Here is a 26,951-nt window from a genome sequence, read left to right as displayed (position 1 = left end):
TCCAATTGTTTTTCCATCTTATAATATAAACGTCAAAAATTACATATAATGAACAGTTAACTTTCCTATTCCCCAACACATCTTATTTTTCTTTGGTTAAATCTTCTGGGAAGTGTGGGCTTTGTATGTTTTATTTTGAATACTGTATCATATAGGTATCATGTTCGGTTACAAAATGTTTAATTGCTTAGAAGACTTGTAGTCTGGACTTTATTCATTACTCATGAAGTGTCGGTATGCAAAAACCAAAAACATTTTGAAGGTTGGTTTCAACTTCGTTTTCAAACGATGGAAAAAGTGAGAATGGTATAGGCCTATTTCTCACTGAGATGAATACAAATTGCTAAATCTTGCGACATAGACCCTATTTTTGAGACAGATGCTGTGTGGTCTGTACTGGTTGTACAGTATTGCATTAAATGAGGGAAAAAGAATGGTAAGTTATTGAGAAGAGATACAACTTACACTTTTACATGGCAGGTGAAGTGAACAAAAACTGAGTCTATTTGTTGTAATAACCACGAGTAAGATAATGTTCTCACCATTTTGTCCGCCTGAAGAAAGAAGTACTCCTAAGAGCCAACTTTCGAATCACTGTACACTTTTGTATAGTTTTTTTGTGGGTTATTTTGCGACGCTTTATCAACTGCTTTGTTTATCTAGCATCTGAGTGATATGAAGGTGATAATGCCGGAGAAATGAGTCCAGGATCCAGCACCGAAAGTTACCAGGCATTTGCTCTTACTGAGTTGAGGACAAAACCCCGGAAAGAACTTCAACCAGGTAACTTGTCCCAACTAGAATTTGAACTTGACGTGCTCGTTTTATAGTTCATAAGCAATGGAAAGAATCATCATTGCATTCTCCCCCATATAGAAAAACGTACCAGTATTAATTGTTATTTCTTTACATCTATCTCAATTCCTGTACTTACAGTTGATTTGTACACAACTATTTTCATTCTTCTTGTGTCCAATCTGAGGAAAAATAGGCAAACACAATAATTTCAATGTTGAGTACTACCGTATCTCGGAATTTGCTCAGGAATACATAGAAATTCTTAGTTTTTACAAACAACATATATTTCGAGATCTGAGGCCGGAATCGGGTGTGAGTTCGAAACCCACTTATGTTTTTTTGCGAGGTTTACCCCAACTATAAAGTGAATGTCAGGTAATTTCATATTGGGCTAATCTCTCCAAAGACTATCTTGTTATCACCAATTCCACTGACAAAGACATTAAGCCTTCAGACAGTTCACAGCTATGGAGTAACACAGTGAAACAAGTGGCCCTGGATTCAAATCCTGGTTGGGACAATTTCTGGGCAGCTTTCGGCGTTGTTCTAGAAATATGAAATATACAGACATACTAAAACACACCCTAATCAAATTCTCAACACACAGATCAATTTCAGAACACACACACTATTTGATACAACTCATCACATGAACGCACCCACACAACAGGCAGTGAAGTTGCGATGGCGCAGAGACACAGAAGGCTCTGAGGATGGTGTCAAGTAGCACCGAAACAGTTGTAAGCCGCACATGCTGACATAATTAACACGAGTAAGATCGCCATTTAATCAATTATTTATATTCAAGTGTTAAAAGTAGTGTACGAAAGATTCAACATAAATTAATTACATATACGAAGGGTATAGAGAAAGAACGTGTTTTGTCCACCTTTTTCAAAAAGACATTTTGTGTGGAGTAGGATTCCATGTAGTTTAATCGTATGAATGAAACACTATGATAATGTGAACAGTCTAAGTGATATGACAGATCTTAGATTTGGCATACAATGAAAGAATGTGCTAAAGGCAAACTTTAAATTGCTTTCCTGAAAAATTTGATAAAGTGGACAAAGCTCGTTCTTTCCCTATACCTCTTCATATCCATTTAAACCGTACAATATATAAATTAAGCCAATTATTTTTTTTATTTTTTTTATTGGGTTATTTTACGACGCTGTATCAACATCTAAGGTTATTTAGCGTCTGAATGAAATGAAGGTGATAATGCCGGTGAAATGAGTCCGGGGTCCAGCACCGAAAGTTACCCAGCATTTGCTCGTATTGGGTTGAGGGAAAACCCCGGAAAAACCTCAACCAGGTAACTTGCCCCAACCGGGATTCGAACCCAGGCCACCTGGTTTCGCGGTCAGACGCGCTGACTGTTACTCCACAGGTGTGGACAAGCCAATTATCTAACTTCTGATTTATGAAGAATGCATTTTTGTGTGGAAGCCAGGAGGGTTGAAGGAAAACCCCGGAAAAAACCTCAACCAGGTAACTTGCCCCGACCGGGATTCGAACCCGGGCCACCTGGTTTCGCGGTCAGATGCGCTGACCGTTACTCCACAGGTGTGGACAAGCCAATTATCTAACTTCTGATTTATGAAGAATGCATTTTGTGTGGAAGCCAGGAAACGAAATTTCATCTTCTTATTTGGGTGCAAATTAAATGATTTCGTTGTCTATGTCTTATCGGGGGGGGGGGGGGAAATATATGTACTGGTATATATACTAGGTCTGTACTGGTACAATAGTAATGTCATTTGCAACATGGCAATGGTACTGAATTGTGAAACGTATATAAAGTAATGAGAAAATATGTCATCTCCATGCTGTTCAATTTTTCCTTGTCTGCTTCATTTAAAGTTCATAACCTCATACACTGAAGGAAATCATTTCCACATCTGGCCGGAAATTGTGTTTTAACATGTTTAAAATAGTAAGGAAAAGGAAATGTGTAGAGGAATGCAGATAACAGCCTCATAGATGATAAAACAAAGGCAGGATGTTCTAAAAGATTTGCTTATTTCCACTTAATTAGATTTTATTTACTTCAAAGATGTTGAGACAAAAGAAACGTTTTGTCATAGTTTTGTATGTTCTAGGTATACTGATACAAAACATAAGTGAAAATGAAGGAGCTAAATGGAATAGTGATTGTTACAGTAAAAATGATTGCTACAAACTTTTGGAGAAAGGCAAGAAACTTACATGGTCTGAGGCCTACAACTTGTGCCGGAAAGAACAGGGATACTTACTGAATGACACGTGGATTAATGTAAGTAGAGTTTGTCATTGCTCGGAGAAACCTTTACTTTTTAAAATATAAAGAAGTTAAAATCTCATACTCTTAGGAATATCTGTGTGAAGAGTTACTTTCATCAGAAATATCGAGATGTCTAATCCTGTTCACATTCACCATGAAAGCCTAAAAATGCAGATACCGGTACCTTTATCTTCCATACCCATATACGAGATTTGTAATAAAAGTTGAGGAATAGCCTATCCAAGTGATGTAGACCTAGTTGTCGCTCTCTACATTATACATTATTTAGTGGGCAATTACTTTTGTCTTACAACATATTTCACTGACGTATTTTTTCATTATATTTAACGTACAATTTCGAATCTGCCTTATTTTACATCTAGGTGAAATATTGCATTCATTCTTCACTTATATGTTGATAGCACGAGGTTCACAGTACAGTTTGTATGCAAAAGGTCACAGAGTAGGCTACGTAAGGATTGTCTGCAGGTTGAGTGAATTTTTGATCTGCTCTATGTGTTTTTCTTAGAGGTGTTCTTTCCTGTTCATGACCTGGGCATTCCAGAAGGTTGTGCAGAAGTGTTTCTTCACTTCCATCGCACATACAGATTAATTCTGTGCAGGTACCAGTACTGTTCTCTGACCTGATGTCCAGTTCTAGTTCTAGAGACGGAATCTGTAGATTTCGATGTTGGTTCAGATACATTTTAATGTCTTTGAGCTCTTTCGTAATTTGTTTATTTTTGCCAGTTTTGCAAGTGATCAGTTAATCATCGTAATTGGCACAACAGCCCTCTTTGGACCATAGCCTTCCTTTGAAGTTCCTGCCAGGCTTCTCTATTCTGTGCTAATGCTCGCCAATTTATATCTCCCAGGAGTTTTATATTCTTAATCACCCATCTTCCCAAGAGATCATTCATCTGTCCAAATTTGAAAGGTATAGGGAAAAAAATCAGGGTCCACCAAAACTGAAAAACGAGTTTTTATGGTAGCAATAGGTAACTAATATGCGAGTGTATCATGTTAAATATTAATAAGCATAAACAGTTGGCGTCAGAGAAACACACAGTGTAAATTTGAGCAATGTATGAAAAATGCTCAGGTTCGAACTTTAACTTTGCTCTCCTGAAAAATTTGCTTTATGTGACCCTGCTCTTTTTTCCGTCTACCCTTCATGTGTTTGAAGATTGAGGTAATTTACTTTATTGCTACAGTAAGTTGGAGTTAAGTCTTCGGTTTTGGATGTAGTTTACAAGCCAGTTTCACACATCTGTCCACAGGGACTGGAAATTCATTGTAGGACTATATTTTATTGATTACCAGTAAAGGATAATTGCGTGGTAGCGTATGGATTTAAATCACCCAAAATGTGTGTGAGATTAATTGGACAGCAGTCTTTGAGTTGCTGGCTAGATGTTACATAGCATGATATATGGCAGTAATCTCTGTCTATGGAATAAAACATCCCACTGTAGTTGTCCCAACTTCAAGATCTGTGTGTTTTTTATTAATAATATTTTTCGACATGCCCTATTACGTAGGTTATAATATTACATGTTTTGAAATTTCTGAATAATTGACATCCCGAATAATTAGCTACATTTTCATAGTTACTGCACAAATATTTACCACTTACATAAGCAATAAAGACAAAAAAATATATATGATACGAAGAGAACGAAATAATAAAATATAAATTCCAAATGATCAAATCCTGTTGAGATAAACAAAAGTGTGCGACAAAGATTATCTCTTTCACCCACTCTCTTCGACATGCATATAATGAAATAGCCCTAACTAGTCTTTTTTTTTTTTTCCTTTCAGTAATTAATTTAGTATACGTCTAAGCACAGGATTGGTCATAGCCTATATCATGAAATGAGTAGAATTTTTAAAATAGGAAGGATATGTAAGGAAACGAACTTAATCATTGATACCGATAATGCAATTCAGTCTTCAGTAACATGAAGCTGGCATGCTACTATATAGCTTCACAGAGACAAGACTAATCTGCCTAGAAAGAAATTAAAAAAAGACGCAGTAACACACAAAACAATAGTTTTTATTTGCTACATTTCGAAATTAATTTTGCTAGAGTAGCCTAACAAAAATAGAAAATAATTGGAAACAAGCTTCATAAGGTTAAACATTATTTTTGTGGCTGAATTTTGTTTTTATTTTATGTGAACCTTATTCTGAACAAAGTTACAGCCATTTCAGAAGTGTTCTAGCCTTTGAATAACTATACTTTTCCATCCGTAGTCATCTGAAAGAATCACGTTACTGCAGACCATAATTGGAAATAATAATACTTGGACATCACTTCACATGGTCAATGGTTACATCCAGGAGGACGCCAAACAAATGAGTAAGTTTGGAGGTACCGGTACCATCTTAAAATGCTAACATTGTTCATGAGACTTAAAGTACTGGTACCAGTATATTACATATTCCTATAAATTGTTATGATTTCGAATTGTAGAGCATACATACTCTACCTCTGTAATAGTCACCATTTCAGAGTAATATGCTCCATAATAAATATTTAAGTGGTGAAATAAAATATGTGAAATATACATGTTCCAGCCACATTTTATATGTCCACACCTGTGGAGTAATGGTTAGCGCATCTGGCTGCAAAACCAGGTGGCCCGGGTTCGATTCCTGGTCGGGGCAAGTTATCTGGTTGAGGATTTTTCCGGGGTTTTCCCTCAACCCAATATGAGCAAATGCTGGGTAACTTTCGGTGTTGGACCCTGGACTCATTTCACCGGCATTATCACCTTCGTCTCATTCAGATGCTAAATAACCTAAGATGTTGATAAAGCGTCGTAAAATAATCTACTAAAAAAATCCACATTTTATATGTATAAATTGCGAAGAGTGTTTCATTTGTCTATCTAAATACGAGATCAAACTATTGACACATTAACTAGCACATTCCTTTTCAACTTAATAGTACGGTATCACTACATATTTGATGCCCCAAATGTTAGGTTAAGTAAAACCAGCAATAGCTATAGATTTTTAAGTATCAAATTCTTCAACATGTTACTGGTACCTTTAAGAGTAAGGGAAGTCTGTAATCAGAAATTTAAATCTCGTATTAACAAATACTGTATCTAAAAAGTAAGGCATTCTATAACTATAAGGAATTCATAGAAAGCAGTGAAAAGGATCTGATATTTTAAATATACGTGAATAAAAAGCAACCATAATTATGTTAAGTTACAACCCAAGAATTTATAACTCAGAAAATATAAAAGGCAACCTAGGGTAAAATATAACTTGTGGAAGAGTAATTTTAATTAGCTTTTGTAAGTTAAACAACTTGTAAGTGTAGTTTGTTTAAACTAACTTGTAAGTTTGACGATGTCATATCCAGCCTTATCATCATCATCATCATCATCATCATCATCATCATCATCATCATCATCATCATCATCATCACTTAAGACTATAAATTACAGGTAGGTATGTAAGGAAATAGAAATAAAGAGGATTTTGTTTGTCACTAGCTTAGCATAAGGGATAGTGAGCTAGTCTAATATTCTTAGGTTACAATCGGACATGGATTCCAATTTAATTTGGGCTGATTACTTGGTTGCGTTTTTTCTAGGTTTTCCCCAACTGTAAGGCGAATGTGAAGTAATCATATGGAAAATCCTCGGACTCATCTTGCCAGATACTATCTCGCTAACACAAATTTCGCTAATGCTAAATAGCTGCACAATGCATACAGTATCGTTAAGTTGTGCAGTGTTTGACTATACTTAAATAATTTGTAACGTCAGAATAAATAAGTTCATGATATACTTTGAAGTATGTCAAATATGAATAAGCCATAAGGTTACAGTTTTAGGGAGGTTAAAATCCGCTTCCTGCATCATTTTCAATCCATTACAATTTAATCTAATGTTAGAAGCATTGTTATTAAAATGGATAAATTTCTTGTGAAATCCAACACCCCATGTTAATTTTCTTCATAAAGTAGTCTATAATTTTATTGATGATATTATACAAAGTTTTCCTATATGTGTTGGCCTAAATTTTTCAGGTTATTCTTCTTTTTTTGGTGATCTATGGAAAACATACCCAGTTTTAGAACATAACACATGTGTAAAACTAACAAGTGAGAAGAAACTAGAGGCAACAAACTGTTCAGTCAGATTACCAGTGATATGTATAAGTGATTTGGAAGAAATCAGTGAACCAGGTAATACAACTTTCCTTTGCCTGTTATTTGTTAAAACTCTACCCTACTTACTTACTTATGGCTTTTAAGGAACCTGGAGGTTCATTGCCACCCTCACATAAACCCACCATCAGTCTCTATCCTAAGCAAGAATAATCCAGTCTCTACAATCATATCCCACCTCCCTCAAATCCATTTTAATATTATCCTCCCATCAACGTCTCGGCCTCCCCAAAGGTCTTTTTCCCTCCGGCCTCCCAACTAACACTCTTTATGCATTTCTGGATTCGTCCATACGAGCTACATGTCCTACCCATCTCAACATCTGGATGTAATGTTCCTAATTATGTTAGGTGAAGAATACAATGCGTGCAATTCTGCATTGTAACTTTCTCCATTCTCCTGTAACTTCATCCCTCTTAGCCCCAAATATTTTCCTAAGAACCTTATTCTCAAACACCCTTAACCTCTGTTCCTCTCTCAAAGTGAGAGTTCAAGTTTCAAATCCATACAAAACAACAGGTAATAGAACTGTTTTATAAATTCTAACTTTCAGGTTTTTTGAGACCAGACTGAATGGCAAAAGCTTCTCAACCGAATAATAACAGGCATTTCCCATATTTATTCTGCATTTAATTTCCTCCCGAGTGTCATTTATATTTGTTACTGTTGCTCCAAGATATTTGAATTTTTACATCACTTCAAAGGATAAATTTCCAATTTTTATATTTCCATTTCGTACTATGTTCTGGTCACGAGACATAATCATATACTTTGTCCTTTTGGGATTTACTTCCAAACCTATCTCTTTACTTGCTTCAAATAAAATTCCCATGTTTTTCCTAACAGTTTGTGGATTTTCTCCTAACATATTCATGTCATGTGCATAGACAGAGAGCCAATGTAACCCCTTCAATTCCAAACCCTCTTTGTTATTCTGGACTTAATCACTACGGTACCCTAAGAATGTGGGGGGGGGGGACATTTATTTTCTGCAACGGTAAATATGCTAGGTTATGGGTTATTATATAATGCACTTAACTTCACTTCGTCAGTCCTCTTCTACTCGAAGGTGTTGAAGCTTTGCAGAGAGCTCTCCATCCTGACATATAGTGGAAAATGGGTTAACTGTTAATAAAATTATGAAATCTTGTTTAGTACTTTCAATGATACTTTGAACTAAGAAATGCACTATTACTGACTAAAGATGCAAATAAATGAAAATGTATATTATATAATAACCAAGTAGTAGTGATGGTGATGCTCAAGTTAGTTTTCACGCTCTTAAAACTAGTATGGGCAGCTAATTTACCTGCTGTGTGTGGGTGGAGATCAGTGTGAGAAATTAGAGGAGGGGTTTCAATAAGTCATTAAGATTTCCCTTGTTTGTTCAGTGCTTAGAGATCACTGAATACCGGTAATACTAGGGGTGTTTCTAAACAGAAAGAGGTTTTTTTCCTTTCAGAATTTTGAACACATAACACAATGCTGTAATCTATCATAATCTTGTTCTTCAGTTTCAGACTGCAATCATAATGTGAATCCCACCCTGAGTGTTGAAGTGTTAGGAATATCTGCTGATGTTCCTAATGGCCATCTCGAACTTGGAGAGGAAGATCAAAAAAATGTAGTATTTGGTTGCAAAATTACAGAAAGGAATATGAAAATAAATTGGATTAAAGACGGTGTTTATCTTAAAGTAGAAAGCAGTAAAATTCGACCTGCTTTCATACACGATCCAACCAAAACAGCTAACAAATTCAGTCTGCATGGGGCATTCTGGTGTGAAGCAAGGAAACCTGGATGTTTGCACAGATTTACTTCTAACATAGTGAATGTGACACTCAAAGACGTAATTGAAATTAGCATGCATTTCTTTCCAACACAAAGTTCTTACTCAAATGAAACGGAGATAGTAAAGAAAGTGAATGTGGCATTTAATTCCTGTGTTCCTAAAATGAAAATTGAGTATGACTTACAAAAGTATTATACTAAAGTACAAAATAAAATGATTGCAACAGAAAAAGTGAACATCTATTTACAAAATGGCATGGTAAGTACCATTAACATTTATTACAGAAGGAAGAAAATTGTAACACACACCATAGAGATTTGAATGCTGAAATATATCGGGTGGAAGTGAAATAGCCTTGCAGATTTTCGTTAATAGTTTCTTCATAAAAAAATATTTTCTCTAATGTTTAACACCCTCTTATTCGGTAACTATTGCGAGTAGAATTGTCATATTTGTCCATATTGATAGGAAAACTAATAAATAATAATTTATCCCTCTGGCATATTTCAATAGTGTGAACGGTTTAATTTTAAAAACCTCTAATTTGAAACCACTGCTTGATGCAAGTTGGTTGCAACACAGTGCCAGAGAACAGCTCATCTAGCGAGACACACCGAGTTCGTTGACCTCTTACATCTGTATCACGAGAAGTGTGTGTTAGTGGCGATGTTGCCAGACTGCTGAAACTGGAAGCTTAATTTTCTAATTAACCGTACATTTAATCACAAAATGTAGCCTAATATAAGTTTTCTATTCATTTCAGTGTACCCTATCATCCCTTTCAATCTGCAAGGTTATTTTACTTACACCCTGTATATTTTGAAATATTAACTCCCTGATTATTATACTACAAAACGTTATACAGTTTTATGTACAGAAAAAAATTTTTGCATCCATTTGTTCTGTTAAATTAATATTGTAAATTTATTTCAACTCAACAATAATAATTCCTTTCTACAATTCACCTTAAACACTCTCGTCAACAATAGGATTTTCACTCAACACAGTATTCGTTGTAGCACTCCACTGACGACAATGACAATTTACTTGGACTATTATGAACAACAATGAACTGTTAATCTTAACTAATATTTACAAAGCACTATTTACAAATCAGAACTGTCAGTTCTCAGTTCACAGTTCTTCTAGCTCAGTCACTCGAGTTCACAGTATCTCGAACCACAGACCTTCAGAGACAGTTCACTGTACTCGAACTCAGGTCCCTCCAACTGCGGTCCACTGCACTCGAACTCAGGTCCCTCCAACTGTGGTCCACTGCACTCGAACTCAGGCCTTCGGATGCTGTCACAGTTGCGGACGCACACTCGAGTCAAACTCCGGTACACAAGACTGGCTTGCTTGCTCTGGCTTACTCACTGACTGGCTGACTAACCAACTGAAACTAATCATGAATCACACACATACTGTCCGAGTTCCCTCGCGCTTCTTTTATAATCACAGCGACGTAGCCTGGAAAGTTCGAATTCCCGATTTTTCCACTTCGACGGACTTCTCGAAGAGTCGGGAGGGTCCGTTCCCCCTTCACTCCGCACGCAGCAGTTGTGCGCACACACTCCCTCGCCGCGTAGGCCCTTTCCCCTCTCTTCTCTCCGCCGCGCGCCGTCCCTCAGTGCTCCGTGGAGCCCGCGCGATCTTCTCTCTTGCGGGACGCTGGTCGTGAGTTCGAATCTCACGTCGCTGTCACAATATTTTGATCACAAGTGTATTGGAATTCATAAAAATTAACAAGTAATTATACGGTAACCATCTTTAATGAAGTATATTAATTACAGTAGGCCTTGGATAACTAAAATTATGATGTGTTTAAAGCAATGAAGTTACCTGGGTTGCCAGATTTTCTCATCAGGAATTCAAGACAGATGATGATATTACGTATCTTTCTCACCAGAATAAAATGGTTGTTAAGTACCTAGTTAATGCATTACAATTCCTTAAACATACTCTTTTAGGGAGACATTCAAAATTCTTTTACAGAGACTGCATAAAACTTTCAAACACACTGTAATAAAATGTCTTTGCTAATATCCTTACTATGTATCTTATTTGCATTCCTCTCATTGTGTCTTTCTTTTTCCACAGACTCGTGATATTCATCAATGTGTTTCTGAGGTTAGAAGCAACTTGACAATTGTAAATATGACGAGTTACGTTGTCAATGCAGGTGTAAAGCAACAAAATAATACAAGAATAAGACGACAGGTTCCAGTAAGAAGCTGTCCTAGAAACTTCACTCTCCAGAACCAATACTGTGTTCACGTCACAAGAAAAGCAAGCTGGAATGAAGCATATCAAGACTGCTTTCAACAAGGAATTGAGAAGACGCCAATTGATGATGAAAACTTCTGGAAAAATTCAACTCTGGTCGGAAATTTAATATCTTCACTTCGTTTAGAAAATATCACTTATATCTGGTTAGCTGCTGAAAGGAAGTCTGATTATGGCCCACTTTCTTATACTGGACCGGTAAATTCTACTTTTAGTTACAGTTTTAATGAGACACGTATGTATGACATCACTTGGCTAAACAAGTTCTATGATGTGAATAAAAAATGTTTAGCACTGGATGTATCTCGTAGGGAGTTGCTTCTTCTGGCCTGTAATGAAATTCTATCATTTGTCTGTCTTTTCCCCTCCGTGTTTTGGACTCAGAAAGTAACCTATGACAGTTTTCACAAATGTAATAGTGACTGTTTTCAGAATTACAAATCTGAACAAGGCCTCCAATGGCAGGACGTTAGAGATATTTGCTGGGAAAATGGCGGTGATCTCATGTATATAACAAGTGAATCAGAGACTGATGGAAATGAGATAAGCTTGTATAATGGAAAACATAACAGTCATAAGCCTGCGACTACTGATGTCGCCTTGGAGAATAAATGTGACGAATGGTTTGATTATGCCTCAAGAAAGGTTAAGAAAGTATTTCTCACGTATAATAAGGGGTTCCAACTTACCACAGATGACAGTCCTAAAGTATATGCTTGTGTGAAGGGAAAGGATCATATTGTAGCAGAGCTTGATCTTATAAAGGCTGGAGAAAGCTATGAGATCGAGTTAGCTGGCACAGATGAAGCAAGTTATGTATTTGGTATTAAGTGTTACTTAAATGGAAGAATTGTAAAATCAGACGAACTTGCCATTGTTACAGTTAAACATCATGGTTATTTGTTTTGCGAAGCATTAACACATTCGCCAATAATTCTGCTTAAGTCAAAAACCATTCTCGTTCAAGATCCAGAGATCGTAAGTTTCGCTTGTCAAATTCATAATCCAAATATTCCTTACGATTTTGCAGTACATGACCTGTCATTTAAAAATGGTCACATTGGAAGTTTTTTTTATGAAAATAAGCTTACTCATATATTGAAAGGTAATTATTATGTCACTGTTGACAAAATAACCAGAAACTTCAAAGGTATCAACATTGATTTTCATATAGAACATTTTTCCAACGAAAGCAATCTGATGGCACTTTACAAAAATATTTCGACCTCACTCCTCCCTGTTGGAAAGAAAGTTATTTTGGGAAACTGGGATTTCAGTGTGGTGTATGTAAGAAATACAAAATATTGCATGGAAGAAAATATGCATGTCGATCCTAATATTTCCAACTGCACAAGTAAAGAAAGATGGACTCTGACAGCTATAAACAAAACATCTTATGGATCAGAATGGTGCATTACACATGAAAACAAATTATTGGCAAGGAAATGTAATGGGTCATACATTACAGGTGCTGTGTGGGAACCAGTCTCGAACACAGAAAGAAACAATGTAGATATTCTTCCACAGGCTAAGAAATTGATAGATCAAACAGTTACCTCAATTATCGAAGACGATCTCTCCTCCCTGGAAGCTCGTAACTTAAACGGTTTCATAGAAAGATTTGAGGACCTCATCAGTGGCAATGATGTGAATGGAAGTTATAAGTCACAGAATGAAACTGCAGCTATTTATTCAACATCAAACATTAATCATACTATTCTGGGATACACTTATAATGGTAAAAGTCAAATACCTGAAATCACTCCTACCATAACTAATGAAATTGGAGGCGATGTTACAGTAGCCATATATCTAACTCCAAACAGAAGAGATGAAGAAAATATTTCACTATCAGTAACTGTATTTCAAAATGGGTTTCTCTTTCCAAATAGCACAGGTAGGCATCTGAGAATAAGTTCAGTTGTTCTCATGAATGTAACAGATAGGGACAATATTAAATTTCCATTCACAATATATTTCACTGCTGGAAAAGAATATATGAACCTTTCAAAACCTGTATGTGGGTTTTGGAATGGAAAGTCGGAAAAATGGGATGACAGTGGTTCTCAATACATGGGGGAAAATGCTAATGGACTACATGAATGTTCATTTAATCACCTGAGTGTGTTTACATTACTTCTTAAGATAAAAGGTGACGAGAAAGATGACATAGTACTAGATATTATCTCCATAGCTGGTTCCTGCCTATCACTAATAGGTCTTGCATTAGTACTACTCACATTTATCACATTTCAGAAATGGAGGTCTAGTATCCAAAGTCAGATAGTTACTTCTCTTTCGGCGTCTCTTTTCATTATGTATTTTGTATTTGTCACAGGATTCACTCAAGTATCCAGGAAGTCTTTATGCATAGCTATTGCTGCAATACTACATTACTCTGTTCTTGCCTCATTTTGTTGGATGTTTGTAGAAGCATTTCATAACTACTTGAAATATGTTAAAATTTTTACCACCTACATACCACGATTCATTTGGATAGCCTCGAGTGTAGCTTGGGGTGTACCACTGATTCCAGTTATCGCAGTGTTGTGTTACGACAGCAAATTGTACATTGATGAGCATTACTGTTGGATTCATGAAACAGCATTTACTTACGCATTATTACTTCCAATTCTCGTAATATGGACAGCAAATGTATCCATTTTCTGCATTATTTTTTACAGCGTAACATGTGGTAGGAAAATTATTGGGAATTATAAGCAATCCTACAAGTTGATACAATTAAAAATGTCACTCTGTGTATTTGTATTACTTGGCTTATCATGGACTTTTGGATTTGCTAGGATTGTAATTAATCAGATTGTCTTCAGTTATTTGTTTAGTATTTTAAGTGCATTTCAAGGTTTTTTCATTTTTGTATTCTTTGTATTAAATGCAAAACCAACACGACAGATGTGGTACATGTTCTTGACTAAACGGTTTCATATACAAGTTCCGAAATTGCCAGCCAGAGATAGGAAGAGAAACAAAAATAGGCTCTTGGATTCATCACTTGATACTGATGCCTAATTCACAGAATCTTGTCTCACTTGATACTTATTTCTAGCTGATTTTAAAGTATAATTTACCATCAATATTAAGCTGAAACATAAAATTCTTGTAATCCATTAAAGCTCTACGAGATATATCCAAATGTATAAAGATTATTTGTTCATTTCTGTGTTATATACAAATGAAAAAAATATTGCACCTATTTTCTTAATATTCTGCATAATAATTTATGAATGATATTATTTATTTTTTCTGCCTAGTTGACAATATTATACACTCTAAATTATGTATAAGTAAGAAGAAAATTACGTACCTTTAATACCTGGAAAGCAACAGTTCAGAATATTCATAATCATGGCACGACCATTAGCAGAACAGCTAAAGCATCAGCTTCTTACCCTAGTAATCTGGGTTCGAATCCTGGCGGATTCAAGTAGAATTTTTGGTGGACTCTGATTGATAGTAGGTTTTCTCGGGGTACTCCCATTTCCCTTACTAACATTCCACCATTGCTTCATTAATCATCATTAACTTTATATGGTGCTATGTAGTTCATCTCCCATGGCATGTAATGATTGTCCCCTTCTTGAGTCTACTGAAGAGACTTTTCTCCATCATGCACTAATCCTAGCCAGTATGTTACTGCAAGTCCACAATTTTTAACATGTAACATTTTCTTGTTATTTTTTCTAAATAACTCGTTATATTGAAATTTTTACGTGACATAAAATACTGATCTTGGAATGTAGGCTTTCACGGCCGGCGTTGATAGGATGCGTATTTTCCGGGCTAGAGGGCCGTGGTCTGTCGGTGTTACAACCAAACGTTTCGTCCACCACTCCAGTGGACATCTTCAGTGGCGTCGTCCGCTCTCTGACCTTTCTACAATGCTGCCGAGACACGAGAATCATTCCGCGGTTCCTAAGAATGAGACGCCAACAACTAACACCACAGGCACACCGCATCTATAACCGGACAACGCCACTGAAGATGTCCACCGGAGTAGTGGACGAAATGTTTGGTTGTAACACCGACAGACCACGGCCCTCTAGCCCGGAAAATACGCATCCTATAAAATACTGAATTCACTATTTCTGTATGTCAGTCCTTGTATGGCAAAATGACATAACTGCAATTTTCTTTTTCTAATTGAGTTACTTGCATGTCATTCATTACCGAACATGTGTCAGTGCAACAAGTAACAAATTATTTTCATTAAAGCTATGGATGACTCTCAGGTGTAAGTTAGTAATCTCCAATTCACAAAACTTATGATGTTGGAGCAGAGGCATAGAACATTTATTAGAGCACTAGAGGTAGGGTAATGCATTGTTCTAAAGGATTTGTTCCTAAAATAAAAATTATAAAAAAAATCACACTATATTACATAATAAAAATGTACACAGTTTATGTTAATCTAAGTTTGTAATATGTTATTTTATAGGCAAGTATTTAGTTGCATTACATTCCTACTTCAGTTTGTCATGACTTTACTTTAAAAAACAAATTTTGATGCACTAAATATGTCTCGATAAAGAACAGGAAAATTAAGTGTATAGGCCTACTGAACTGACAACGAAATTATCATGATTCAGTCACACATCAGTACGAACCTCAGTTTGCTTGGTCATTGAAATAAACAAAATTAAAATCGATAATTTCGAATTTAAAAATAAATGTGGAAGAGTAAAAATCACACTATGCGACTTTGGCATAATTATATTTTCCTTTACTAAAATTGTATTGGCAAGTTTCGGAGAACTAATAAAGTTATAAAAATTCTTATTTCGTATTTCATTCACACCAAACAATCGAGACGGAGCCGGCCTTGCTAACCCAGTGCTCTAGAGCTCTGCAGTACATGCTTAGTGAGAATGAGATTCTGTGATGTCAGAGTATTCAGTTGGAAATCACTGGTATAGCAAAGAACATACAAGTAATGATGTGGCAAAAAAAAGTAACTACTAAGAGGTGTTGTTTTAGCCAGGATCATACTGTATTTCTCTTAATGTCATGCAGAGTTTTGTCAAATAACTCGCAATAAAATACTGTTTCTTTCAATACTTATATGTATTATTGTTCACACAATATATTGAAGTATTTTAATCAAAACTGAATAAGATTCATTCCTGCACACTTACTCTAATAGTTGGACAATAAAAATTCAGTACTGTTGTTGTACCACGAGATGACAGAGAAATATTCACAATGTACATTGCCACAAAAGTTAAAAGAGGAACGTCTCTAACAGTGAGGTGGAGAGATTACAAGTACATGGTTTCCTTACAGGATCTGGCAATCTTGCCTTTGTACTACATAGAAACTAATTACATCCCATACACGTAATACTATATGCTCCCTTGGAAGAGAGCTGTGTACAGATCATAATTAGGTAATTATTCGTTGTTGTTTATACAGAACACAAATTACCGGTACTGAAGTCAGATGAGACATTTGGAAAAACACAAATATATATTATAGTACAAGTGTATGTGGAATGTGACTAAAAATTATTGACTGTGGATTACTATTGTTCAGTAAACTGTCCGAAGACAGGTTTGAACATCATAAGTGATACCAATATGGCATCATTCATGAGACAACTAAGCCAGGAGATAATGGGGTAGGGTGACCAGTTCCTTTTCCCCAATAAATTCAATGAAGGTGGAGCAGCCATATTACAAGATATTAATAAAAATCATCATATAGTTATTCTAGGTATAAATCCCATTAAACCCTTATTAATTAATAATGCATACATTGCTGACTAGATTACTTACTTACTTACCGGCTTTTAAGGAACCCGGAGGTTCAATGCCGTCCTCACATAAGCCCGCCATTGGTCCCTATCCTGAGCAACATTAATCCAGTCTCTATCATCATATCCCACCTCCCTCAAATCCATTTTAAATATTATCTTCCCATCTACGTCTCTGTATCCCAAAAGGTCTTTTTCCCTCTGCCCTCCCAACTAACACTCTATATGCATTTCTGGATTCGCCCGTACATGCTACATGCCCTGCCCATCTCAAACATCTCGATTTAATGTTCCTAATTATGTCAGGTGAAGAATACAATGCGTGCAGTTCCATGTTGTGTAACTTTCTCCATTCTCCTGTAACTTCATCCTTCTTAGCCCCAAATATTTTCCTAAGCACCTTAGTCTCAAACACCCTTAACCTATGTTCCTCTCTCAAAGTGAGAGTCCAAGTTTCATAACCATAAAGAACAACCAGTAATATAACTGTTTTATAAATTCTAACTTTCAGATTTTTTGACAGCAGACTGGATGATAAAAGCTTTTCAACCGAATAATAATAGGCATTTCCCATATTGTCATTTTCCCAGATTTCAACAATCACAAAATTAGCCTAAATTTTCAGCTTTGTACACACCCTGCTGGACACCTTGGCTTGGTGACATTTATTCCAGCAGCACTACAAAAGGACAGGAAAGGAGACGTGTTTGATTTTATATTTGTTTCGAGAATTTCATACGCATTCATTATAAAGTGTCTAAAACTCCCCCTCCCCACTCCAATCACTCACCCACATGCTCACAATATAACAGCAGTAGGCTATGTAAAATTAGCAGTTTTAATATGTTCCAAAATTATATTTCCAAAAATGATGTATAAATTGTTTAGACCTTTGCTTAACATATATTTGTGTTTTCTTATTATTTTTAATGTATGTAATTACTCCTTGTTACATTTAGGAAGTGCACTGCTTGCCATCATCTCGCTCCCTACACTGCTTCATATTTATTCAATCCTCGTGCCTACCAGGTCAAACGTAATACTGTAGATTCTGATTGGATGGCGGAGACCCCCACCCCTGCCTCTTTAACTCTCTCTCTCTCTCTCTCTCTCTCATTCATATGTGCATCACAGAATGCAATATTATAGATTTCAACATATTTCAGGATGTTTTTTCGAATGGTGTATAAATTGTTTGGAAGTATTCTTAACTTTGAGTGATGTTCCCTTGTTAATAATTGTCATCCCTTAGTAATCCTTCTATGAAAAAGTAACAATTTCTACTGAATCTATATTGCTTTACTAGAGACTTCCCTTTCTGGAACAAAAAAGAAAGACAGAAAAAAGATACTATATTAATGACAATGACAATACTGTAAAACATACTCTGAAAAATGTTTTGTAAATAAAACAAGAATGGTATTTTCAGTTTGTATAATTGCATAAGGTACATACATAAAGTATTCCAGTGTTGTTTTTAGCATAAGGAATGAGAAACCAGTACAAACTTCAATTCAACTAAATTCAACATAATTTAATCATTATTAATTAACAATCATACATACATATAAAGTATCTCGGTGTTGCTTGAGCATAATGAATGAAAAACTAGTATGAATCAATGCAACATAATTATTACAAATTACTAATCAAACATACATAAAGTATCTCAGTACTGTTTCAGCTTAATGAATGAAAAATCAATACAACCTTAAAATCAATTCATCATAATTACAGTTCTTTTATTATAGGCCTATCTCTGCCGGTGAGTGACCGGTAAATTCCAAATGGCTTAGCATAGTCATGGGTGTCAGAGCATTGCGAATTTCTCTTTCTCTCCCTCCCCCGTTGGACATATGTGATGTTGTACAGAGATAGAGATATAATACAAGATCTATATTATAAATTAACTGTCACACAAAAATTGCTGACCATGGTGGATTCATCGGTTGAGGATTTTGCAAGTAAGACATAACAACCGCAGAAATGGATAACCTGAAAATGAAGTACACTAATGAGGTACAGGATTACTCATATCTCACTTAAGTATAATTCAAGTAACTAAGTATCTCTTACATGAAGCTACTCAGAATTTGCTTTGTATCATCATTTGCTCGCGAATTAGCAAAACTGATGAAGGAGCAGTATAACGCCACCCAAGCACACCACTTAAGCTGAAAAGAAAAGGAAAAAGAATATTAATTTGATTGAAGTAATTGTCCAGATTATGTACCTTAATATGACCTACCTATCTTGAGGGCTTCGTCCCACTATACACAGAAACAGAACTACTCTAACTTAATTATCATAGTAGGCCTATTATGAAACACTTCAATGCATTTTAGGTAATTCCTGACATCACTAGCCACAGGTCGGAAATATAGTGTTACGTCATTTAGACAATTCCCACGAAACTATATTAATACAATTCAATTTGGTTATAGATATCATTGTTAGCACGACACCTTAGCTACAGCAACAGTAATTAAGAAATATGGTTTTTATCTGTATTAGATAAATTTGATGTGTTATTTTTATAGGGGCAAGTTTTTAATGAGCAACCCGTTTATAGCAACACTTAGCAACAGTGTAAATTCTCTAAGAATTCATGTTCATGTATATTAACCCACAGATGTCATTGAGAGGAATTCGCAGGTAGGGGCTAATATCATTAGTCAGTTACAAATGCATTTTTCAGTTACTGTGGCAAAAGCATTTTTTGAGGCAAGAACTGAAATCCCAAGAAAAGAGGGTGGATTGTAGGGTAGGTCAAACTCTTTCTTCTGTTCTGGCAACAACAATAGCAGGCCAAGTTGTGTACTGTACTATAATCCAGATATTGAGACATTCAGCTTGTGAACAGGTGTTTCATAGAGGAGAATGCAGCAAGGTGAAAAGAAAAGAAATTAATGTTATAAAAAACTGAGAATGGTAGAAAGAAGCCTGATGTATGTCGTGAATTTGGTTTGGTTAAAGAAGAATTGAGAATGATTTACAGATGCAGTATTTTGCAAACCTGAAGCAGAAAATAATTGCATAATGGCTTAAAGCACTGGAATTTAAAAAAGTTGTACTACTGTAAGCCTACATAAAATTACAAATTAAATTATAGTGGTATACGAAATACGTAATATTGTAAATGTATATCTTTGAATATTACTTACTTATTGTATTTATTAATTTTTATAGAAAAAATTGTAGTACTATAAGCCTACATAAAATGACAAATTAAATTATAGTGGTATACGAAGTACGTAATATTGTGAATGTATATCTTTGAATATAACTTACTGTATTTATTTATTTTTATAGGGACACTCTATTGCAACATAATTTCTTTAGTCCCATCAACTGAGTTTGACTGTATATTATTTTTTCATGCTTATTTACTGTGTGTTGAAATATATAAATGTTTTATTATTATTTTTGTAAGAAACTTGCAATCTAGTACTTGTCCATTTGCCATATTCATTAAGTTCTAAAATAAGAAAATTTCTGCATCTTATGGATTTCCTCTCAAAATGCATTTTTTTTTACAAAATTTCGAATAAGTTTTAGTAACTGTTGGACAACACTGACAGTTATTTTCATAATGAAATACACCATGTGGAAGAATGTAACACGAAATTGAATAGAGTACACAGCAGAATCTGGTTAATTTGACCATTATTTAGTCAAGGCAGCCATTTACTTGGGGCAACCCTTCACAAGAACAGAACATTGATTTTCTTAGCTTATTTCAGCCACTACCCCACTTAAATCAGATTTAAGGAAGAATGAATATAAGTAGATGAAGATTTCATAGCATGTGGCAGTGGAATTTGTTGCCAATAGCTGGTAAAAAATTTATAGCAAAGCAATTTCAGGGGGGGGGGGAAACACACGCATGCGTGTGCGGTGAACCACAATGTCATTATTATTAAGGGCTTATTCTTTGAGATATTTCAAACAAAAAAGTTTAATATACAATTCTGTTCATTTTGTGCTTCCTTTTCGAGAAAAAAATTATTTTATATGAAACATTTCATAGCGTATTTTGGGAAAGCTATTGAATAAATTCCCAATATGCTCAGTGAATTTAGGAGAGGAGTGTATTAAAATGATAATAAATGAATGAAAGAATTTTAGTTCTATTCTTGTGCAGAAATTTGATCCAAACCAGTGTAAGTTTCTGTTCCGCAAACATATTTTAAAACTTTGCTTTCTGTGACAACACTGTAAAGCTGCCTGGAGTATGCAGCTCGCATATGCAAGGAATGGGTGAGACAACGAGAAATGGAAACAACACAATTCCTTTTAAATATGGGTCGGGAAATTTTATTTCTTGTATGTAAGTTTACCGATTACTACTTTAAAACTTAAGGCGGGAGGGTACTATTTCTAACTGGCTGAGGAAAATGATCATAGTACGACAAAACAGATTTTTTAAATCATTAATTGCATTTGTATAATGTAAAATAAGCTTTTTTATTAGCTGTGTTCACCAAATATTTAATTAAAATTAAATCGAAGAGATTAAAAATAAAATTTGTTGTACATCAGCATTATAAACAGTCTTTATCGTTAGTGAAAATCGTGCATAATATGCCACATTATCGTACTAGTGCAGTAAAAATATTACCATGACAACCAAAACATCAGGACTTCTATTAAGAAGGCATAACTTGTATCATAAAGTTAACATTATGGAACGATTTGCCAGTGCTATAATATTTAATTTATCAAATTTGTCATAGCAAGTTCTTTCTTCATAGAACATGATATCAAAATATACATCATTACAAATCTGATATTATTTCTTTATTAATAATGTTTTATAATGATACCGTACAAAAAAATTGTGTATGAAATTCTTTTAAAATATTATACAATTATTACATTCGTAAAAGTATGAAACTCACTGTGTTTGTTTCATAACTTTTGCTCATGTAATAAACGATAACATTATAAACTTGTTTCATAATATTACTATTTTAATTTTGTTCGTTATTTTAACGTATAATAAACATATCGTATTTTTATTTTTTTCTTTAGAATTTTAAATGTTTTAAAATTTTGTTTTTGTAACCGGAAATATGCACCATTATTGTATACAATCTCTAGAATATTCAACTGAAAAGGGTGTATAGAAATATTTCTTAATCTTTTCACTTTAGTTTGAAATAAGCGCATTTTATTGTCTGTTCCCTGAACATTTAATTAAACTTAGATTTAAGAGTTTATTTTAAATTTTAAAAGATTTTGTATAACGTGAAATGAGCATTGTTCATTCTCCGTTCTCTAACACAAACACAAAAATTAAATGGCATATCGTCTGTATTTTCCTTACGAGTTTAAAAACAATGACCTTCAATGGCATTGACCTTCAACAAGCCAGGTGAAGGGGTTGTTCAGAGCAAAACAACTGAATGTGACTCCTGGCTGGTTGCAGCGTGCGGCATTGCAAGATGTCATAATTCATGTATCAGTATTTTAAATCCTAACGAGTTCGATTAATTAAAATGTGTCTCAATGAAACATACAGCAGAGTCCGTATAGGTCAGTTTCTATCTGATCCTTTTCCAATTCACTGAGGGCTAAAGCAGGGAGATGCACTATCACCTTTACTTTTTAACTTCGCTCTAGAATATGCCATTAGGAAAGTTCAGGATAACAGGCAGGGTTTGGAATTGAACGGGTTACATCAGCTTCTTGTCTATGCAGATGACGTGAATATGTTAGGAGAAAATACACAAACGGTTAGGGAAAACACGGAAATTTTACTTGAAGCAAGTAAAGCGATCGGTTTGGAAGTAAATCCCGAAAAGACAAAGTATATGATTATGTCTCGTGACCAGAATATTGTATGAAATGGAAATATAAAAATTGGAGATTTATCCTTTGAAGAGGTGGAAAAATTCAAATATCTTGGAGCAACAGTAACAAATATAAATGACATTCAGGAGGAAATTAAACGCAGAATAAATATGGGAAAAGCGTGTTATTATTCGGTTGAGAAGTTCTTATCATTCAGTCTGCTGTCCAAAAATCTGAAAGTTAGAATTTATAAAACAGTTATATTACCGGTTGTTCTGTATGGTTGTGAAACTTGGACTCTCACTCTGAGAGAGGAACATAGGTTAACGGTGTTTGAGAATAAGGTGCTTAGGAAAATATTTGGGGCTAAGCGGGATGAAGTTACAGGAGAATGGAGAAAGTTACACAACACAGAACTGCACGCATTGTATTCTTCACCTGACATAATTAGGAACTTAAAATCCAGACGTTTGAGATGGGCAGAGCATGTAGCACGTATGGGCGAATCCAGAAATGCATATAGAGTGTTAGTTGGGAGACCGGAGGGAAAAAGACCTTTAGGGAGGCCGAGACGTAGATGGGAGGATAATATTAAAATGGATTTGAGGGAGGTGGGGTATGATGATAGAGACTGGATTAATCTTGCACAGGATAGGGACCGCTGGCGGGCTTATGTGAGGGCGGCAATGAACCTTCGGGTTACTTAAAAGCCATTTGTAAGTAATGTAAGTAACATTTTTCTGGAAAACTATTCAAAATATAGAAAATTGTATAAAATTGTATTTGATTTTTTTTGTTGCTCTTTACTCAAGGAATCATCCACCAGAATTAATGACATTACTTACGGTTCACCCTGTGCGCGCGCGTATGTATGTATGTATGTATGAATGTATGTGTGTGTGTAATATACATGTGTGTGTGTGTGTGTGTTTTTTTAGTGTAGTAATGTTCATGTATTATATTACTTACAATTTGTTTTGTGCTGAATTGCTAGAAAAGATATAGTGTATAGTCTAAATTATGCAATTAGTTCATTAGACAAAACTTCGCATAATTGGACCAGAGTAAGCCTATGCTAGACTCGTTGTGGTCCTATTAACCAGAACACTGTAATTCAATGTGAGTTATGGTTTGCTCAGTGCTGGAATCACCTAACAGTTAAAAGAATTCAACCGATATCATGTCCAACATTCAGTATAATAAATATGTTAATATTTACTCTCATCATCAGGCCACACATGCTGAATATCATGCCCAGGATATTCATATAATCTGGTGTTAAGTCTTCTCCTGGAGCCGCCTGTGCTGTTGGTGGTGGTGGTTTGTACCTGGAAAACATTACACCATATTGACTAGTGTGTATGTAGAACAGTAAAGCACAGCGGCGGTTCCTCTATATGAGCACAGGAGCACATGAACACCTTAAAAACCAACAATAATCATACATATTACTGTATTAATATTATTACAGGTACATCTATTACTTTCCAATGTGCAATGACGTTCCTACATTTTTTTGTCTCGAGAGAATATCCCGTTCGTGTGACGTGTGTCTTGACAGGAGCTCGCACAATATTTCTCTAGCAGGGTGAAATAGCCTGAGGCGAGAATATTTTCTGGTTTGTTACAATGGTTACAATAGCTCTGGCTCGCACAAGTCTTAACATGCTAGTGACAGAGAAAGAAGGATGCTCCATCTCTCTTGGGTCTGGCATCGTGTTCCTTTCTCCCTCTTTCCTCGTTTTCTTTCTTTACTCTTTCTTTTCAAAATACCGTTACGCACTGGGGCTGATTCTGTTGTCTTTTGTTCAGCAAAGTAAGGAAAATACAAGCTGCATTGGTGCATACTGAAAGTTGAAACTTGAATTTTGGAGGCGGACGTGTGTGAACTTGTGAGTGTATTAAATGAAAAGAGAATTAAAACATTCCTCCGTAACACCATGACAGAAAACCGATTAAGTATATTGACTATGTTGGCAGTGGAAAAAAGAAAAAAAAACTTGTTAACAACATTAGAAACTTCAATAATAGTTATTGATAAGTTTGCATCGCTCAAAAATAGGCGAATGGAGTTTCTCTACAAATAAATCTAGATCTTCAACACCATCTACAACAACAGTGAAGGTGAGTTCCATGAATTAGTTTTACTCTACTCTTGTTTAATGGTTTTAATTTTGGTTTTATATGCGTAGATTTGGTGCATGCATATTAGAACTCGTTTATCTCTGACGTGTGACTCAGCTATACGAGAATATATGTGTGTTCATTACTCATATTTTTTTGTGAACACCCATCCAAGAAAGGCACGAGCTGCCACTGGTAAAGCATTTACAATTCAAATCAAGACTTAACATAATGAAGTCACTCCATATTTAGTGACCCAATTTCCAGTTACTCATTTTTTAATACAACTTTTTCGTTCTGATTTCACTCAGCACATTTAGTGAAACAAAAAAAATTATGTTTTATTTAATGATGCTCGCAACTGCAGAGGTTATATCAGCATTACTGGAATGCTGGAATTTTGTCTCGCAGGAGTTCTTTTAGAAGCCAGTATATCTATTGACATGGGCCTGTCGCATTTAAGCACACTTAAATGCCATTGACCTTAGCCGTGATCGAACCCGCAACTTCAGGCACAGAAGGCCAGCACTATACTGACTGTGCCACCCAGACCGACTTAGTGAACCATCAAAGCTGAATACAAATTTAAAATATGAATTTATTTCGTGTAGTGTCAGACTTTGAAGGGTTTAATATGGCCATAAATCCAAAATTCTCATTTGAGTGCATGTCCATATCTAAATCTTATTCTGATAGAGATATTCCATTAGGAAAATATGGGAAAATGAATGTTAAAGTGTCAAAGAATAATTTACTTTTTTTTTAATGTTTTGTAACATATAAAGTAAATATTTAACTTCTAAAGAAAATGTTTGTTTTATATTTATTGCAGTAGTATCTTCTGAAGTCTGATAAAATTCTTTTGTTTAGTAGCATATGACGAAATTATCCAACTTTTTATACTTTAGACAGTGATAAATTTAAACATTTTATGAGATGGCTAGAAACTAGATACTATAGTAGAGTCAAGTTTAGGTTCGGTTGTTATTTGTGCAGAGGTGAATGGACGCGAAGAAGCCAAAAATCGTGTTTGCTGTCCCACTGACATTAAACCTGAAATGAATCCATTCTTTGCATATTACATTGCACTGCGGCATTCTCGAGTTGAATAAGGTAATTTGCATTAGATCACTTCACAAGAAATGACATAGTATGGGAAATATTCTTATAATATGAATGAAATTAGGTGAAACTTCAGTATCCCCCCCCACACTACACAAAATAATCCCCTCAACTGATCCACTAACCTTGTGTGTTATGGGGCGATAAAGAGGATTGGCCATAAAATTATTTTCAAGCTAGTGAATTGTTCGAGAGACTACGAACGAACCAAATGCAGTTCCCATAAGCCCTTTCATTTCGTACCACTTCCCCTTCATGTGGTATTTTGTTCACAATTAGGGAAGAGTAACTTTTACAAGGCTAATTCATAAATAATCACAAGAAACGTACAAATAATTACTCAATGAGCCACATTTTACAATTCCCAGATGCAATGTTACCGTGTTTTATATTTTACAAAACTTCTAATTTATTAGCTCAAGCCTGGTAGGAATTTATGCCCACCCCTGCATTTCAGACACTAGCCACTTAATACTGGAATATCATTTAATATTATTAATTTTCGTAATATGATTGCTCAATAATTAGGGTTATGTTTGACCCATATCTTTACGCATGACATAAGTAAATGCCATCGTACCGGTGTTCTTTATCGGGTCTTCTTGGATCGGAACTACCCGACCCAGTTCCATGCATTTTGATTTATTTGATAACTTCGTGATGTTTTATACAAATATTTTAAAATAATGCAAATGAATATCACACTCGAACAATTTGCAGAATGTCACCATCACCAGTGTTAACACATTCTTAGAGCCGAAATTCCCTCCGACCCGGGTGATAATTTCCATTCTAACAC

The 26,951-nt window shown here is 35.2% G+C and overlaps 2 protein-coding genes across 2 annotated transcripts; one reads left to right on the top strand and one right to left on the bottom strand.

Moving 5' to 3' along the window:
- The first annotated feature begins 2,754 nt into the window (after positions 1-2,754).
- Positions 2,755-18,930, top strand: LOC138707503 (uncharacterized). The gene is made up of 5 exons (XM_069837014.1): positions 2,755-3,076; positions 5,327-5,432; positions 7,122-7,280; positions 8,777-9,312; positions 11,155-18,930. The coding sequence occupies exons 1-5, from the start codon at positions 2,858-2,860 to the stop codon at positions 14,368-14,370; spliced, it is 4,236 nt and encodes a 1,411-aa protein (XP_069693115.1). The 5' UTR covers positions 2,755-2,857; the 3' UTR covers positions 14,371-18,930.
- LOC138707506 (protein Asterix) lies at positions 18,530-26,951 on the bottom strand. Its single transcript, XM_069837019.1, has 4 exons — positions 26,733-26,951; positions 24,126-24,234; positions 19,187-19,284; positions 18,530-19,105 (listed from the first exon to the last, which is right to left on the bottom strand). The coding sequence occupies exons 1-4, from the start codon at positions 26,786-26,788 to the stop codon at positions 19,024-19,026; spliced, it is 345 nt and encodes a 114-aa protein (XP_069693120.1). The 5' UTR covers positions 26,789-26,951; the 3' UTR covers positions 18,530-19,023.

This window comes from Periplaneta americana, chromosome 10 (assembly GCF_040183065.1).
Source record: "Periplaneta americana isolate PAMFEO1 chromosome 10, P.americana_PAMFEO1_priV1, whole genome shotgun sequence".
Lineage (NCBI taxonomy): Eukaryota > Metazoa > Arthropoda > Insecta > Blattodea > Blattidae > Periplaneta > Periplaneta americana.
This window is presented reverse-complemented; position numbering and strand designations above follow the sequence as displayed.

Excerpts from the sequence above, each read along its gene's own strand:
- LOC138707503 (XM_069837014.1), top strand. The coding sequence starts at position 2,858 with ATGTTGAGACAAAAGAAACGTTTTGTCATAGTTTTGTATGTTCTAGGT. Across the intron at positions 5,433-7,121 it reads GGAGGACGCCAAACAAATGA|GTTATTCTTCTTTTTTTGGT; the intron begins GTAAGTTTGGAG and ends TAAATTTTTCAG. Across the intron at positions 9,313-11,154 it reads TCTATTTACAAAATGGCATG|ACTCGTGATATTCATCAATG; the intron begins GTAAGTACCATT and ends CTTTTTCCACAG.
- LOC138707506 (XM_069837019.1), bottom strand. The coding sequence starts at position 26,788 with ATGCATGGAACTGGGTCGGGTAGTTCCGATCCAAGAAGACCCGATAAA. Across the intron at positions 19,285-24,125 it reads TGTGTGGCCTGATGATGAGA|CTTAAGTGGTGTGCTTGGGT; the intron begins GTAAATATTAAC and ends TTTTCTTTTCAG. Across the intron at positions 19,106-19,186 it reads CAAATTCTGAGTAGCTTCAT|GTTATCCATTTCTGCGGTTG; the intron begins GTAAGAGATACT and ends CTTCATTTTCAG.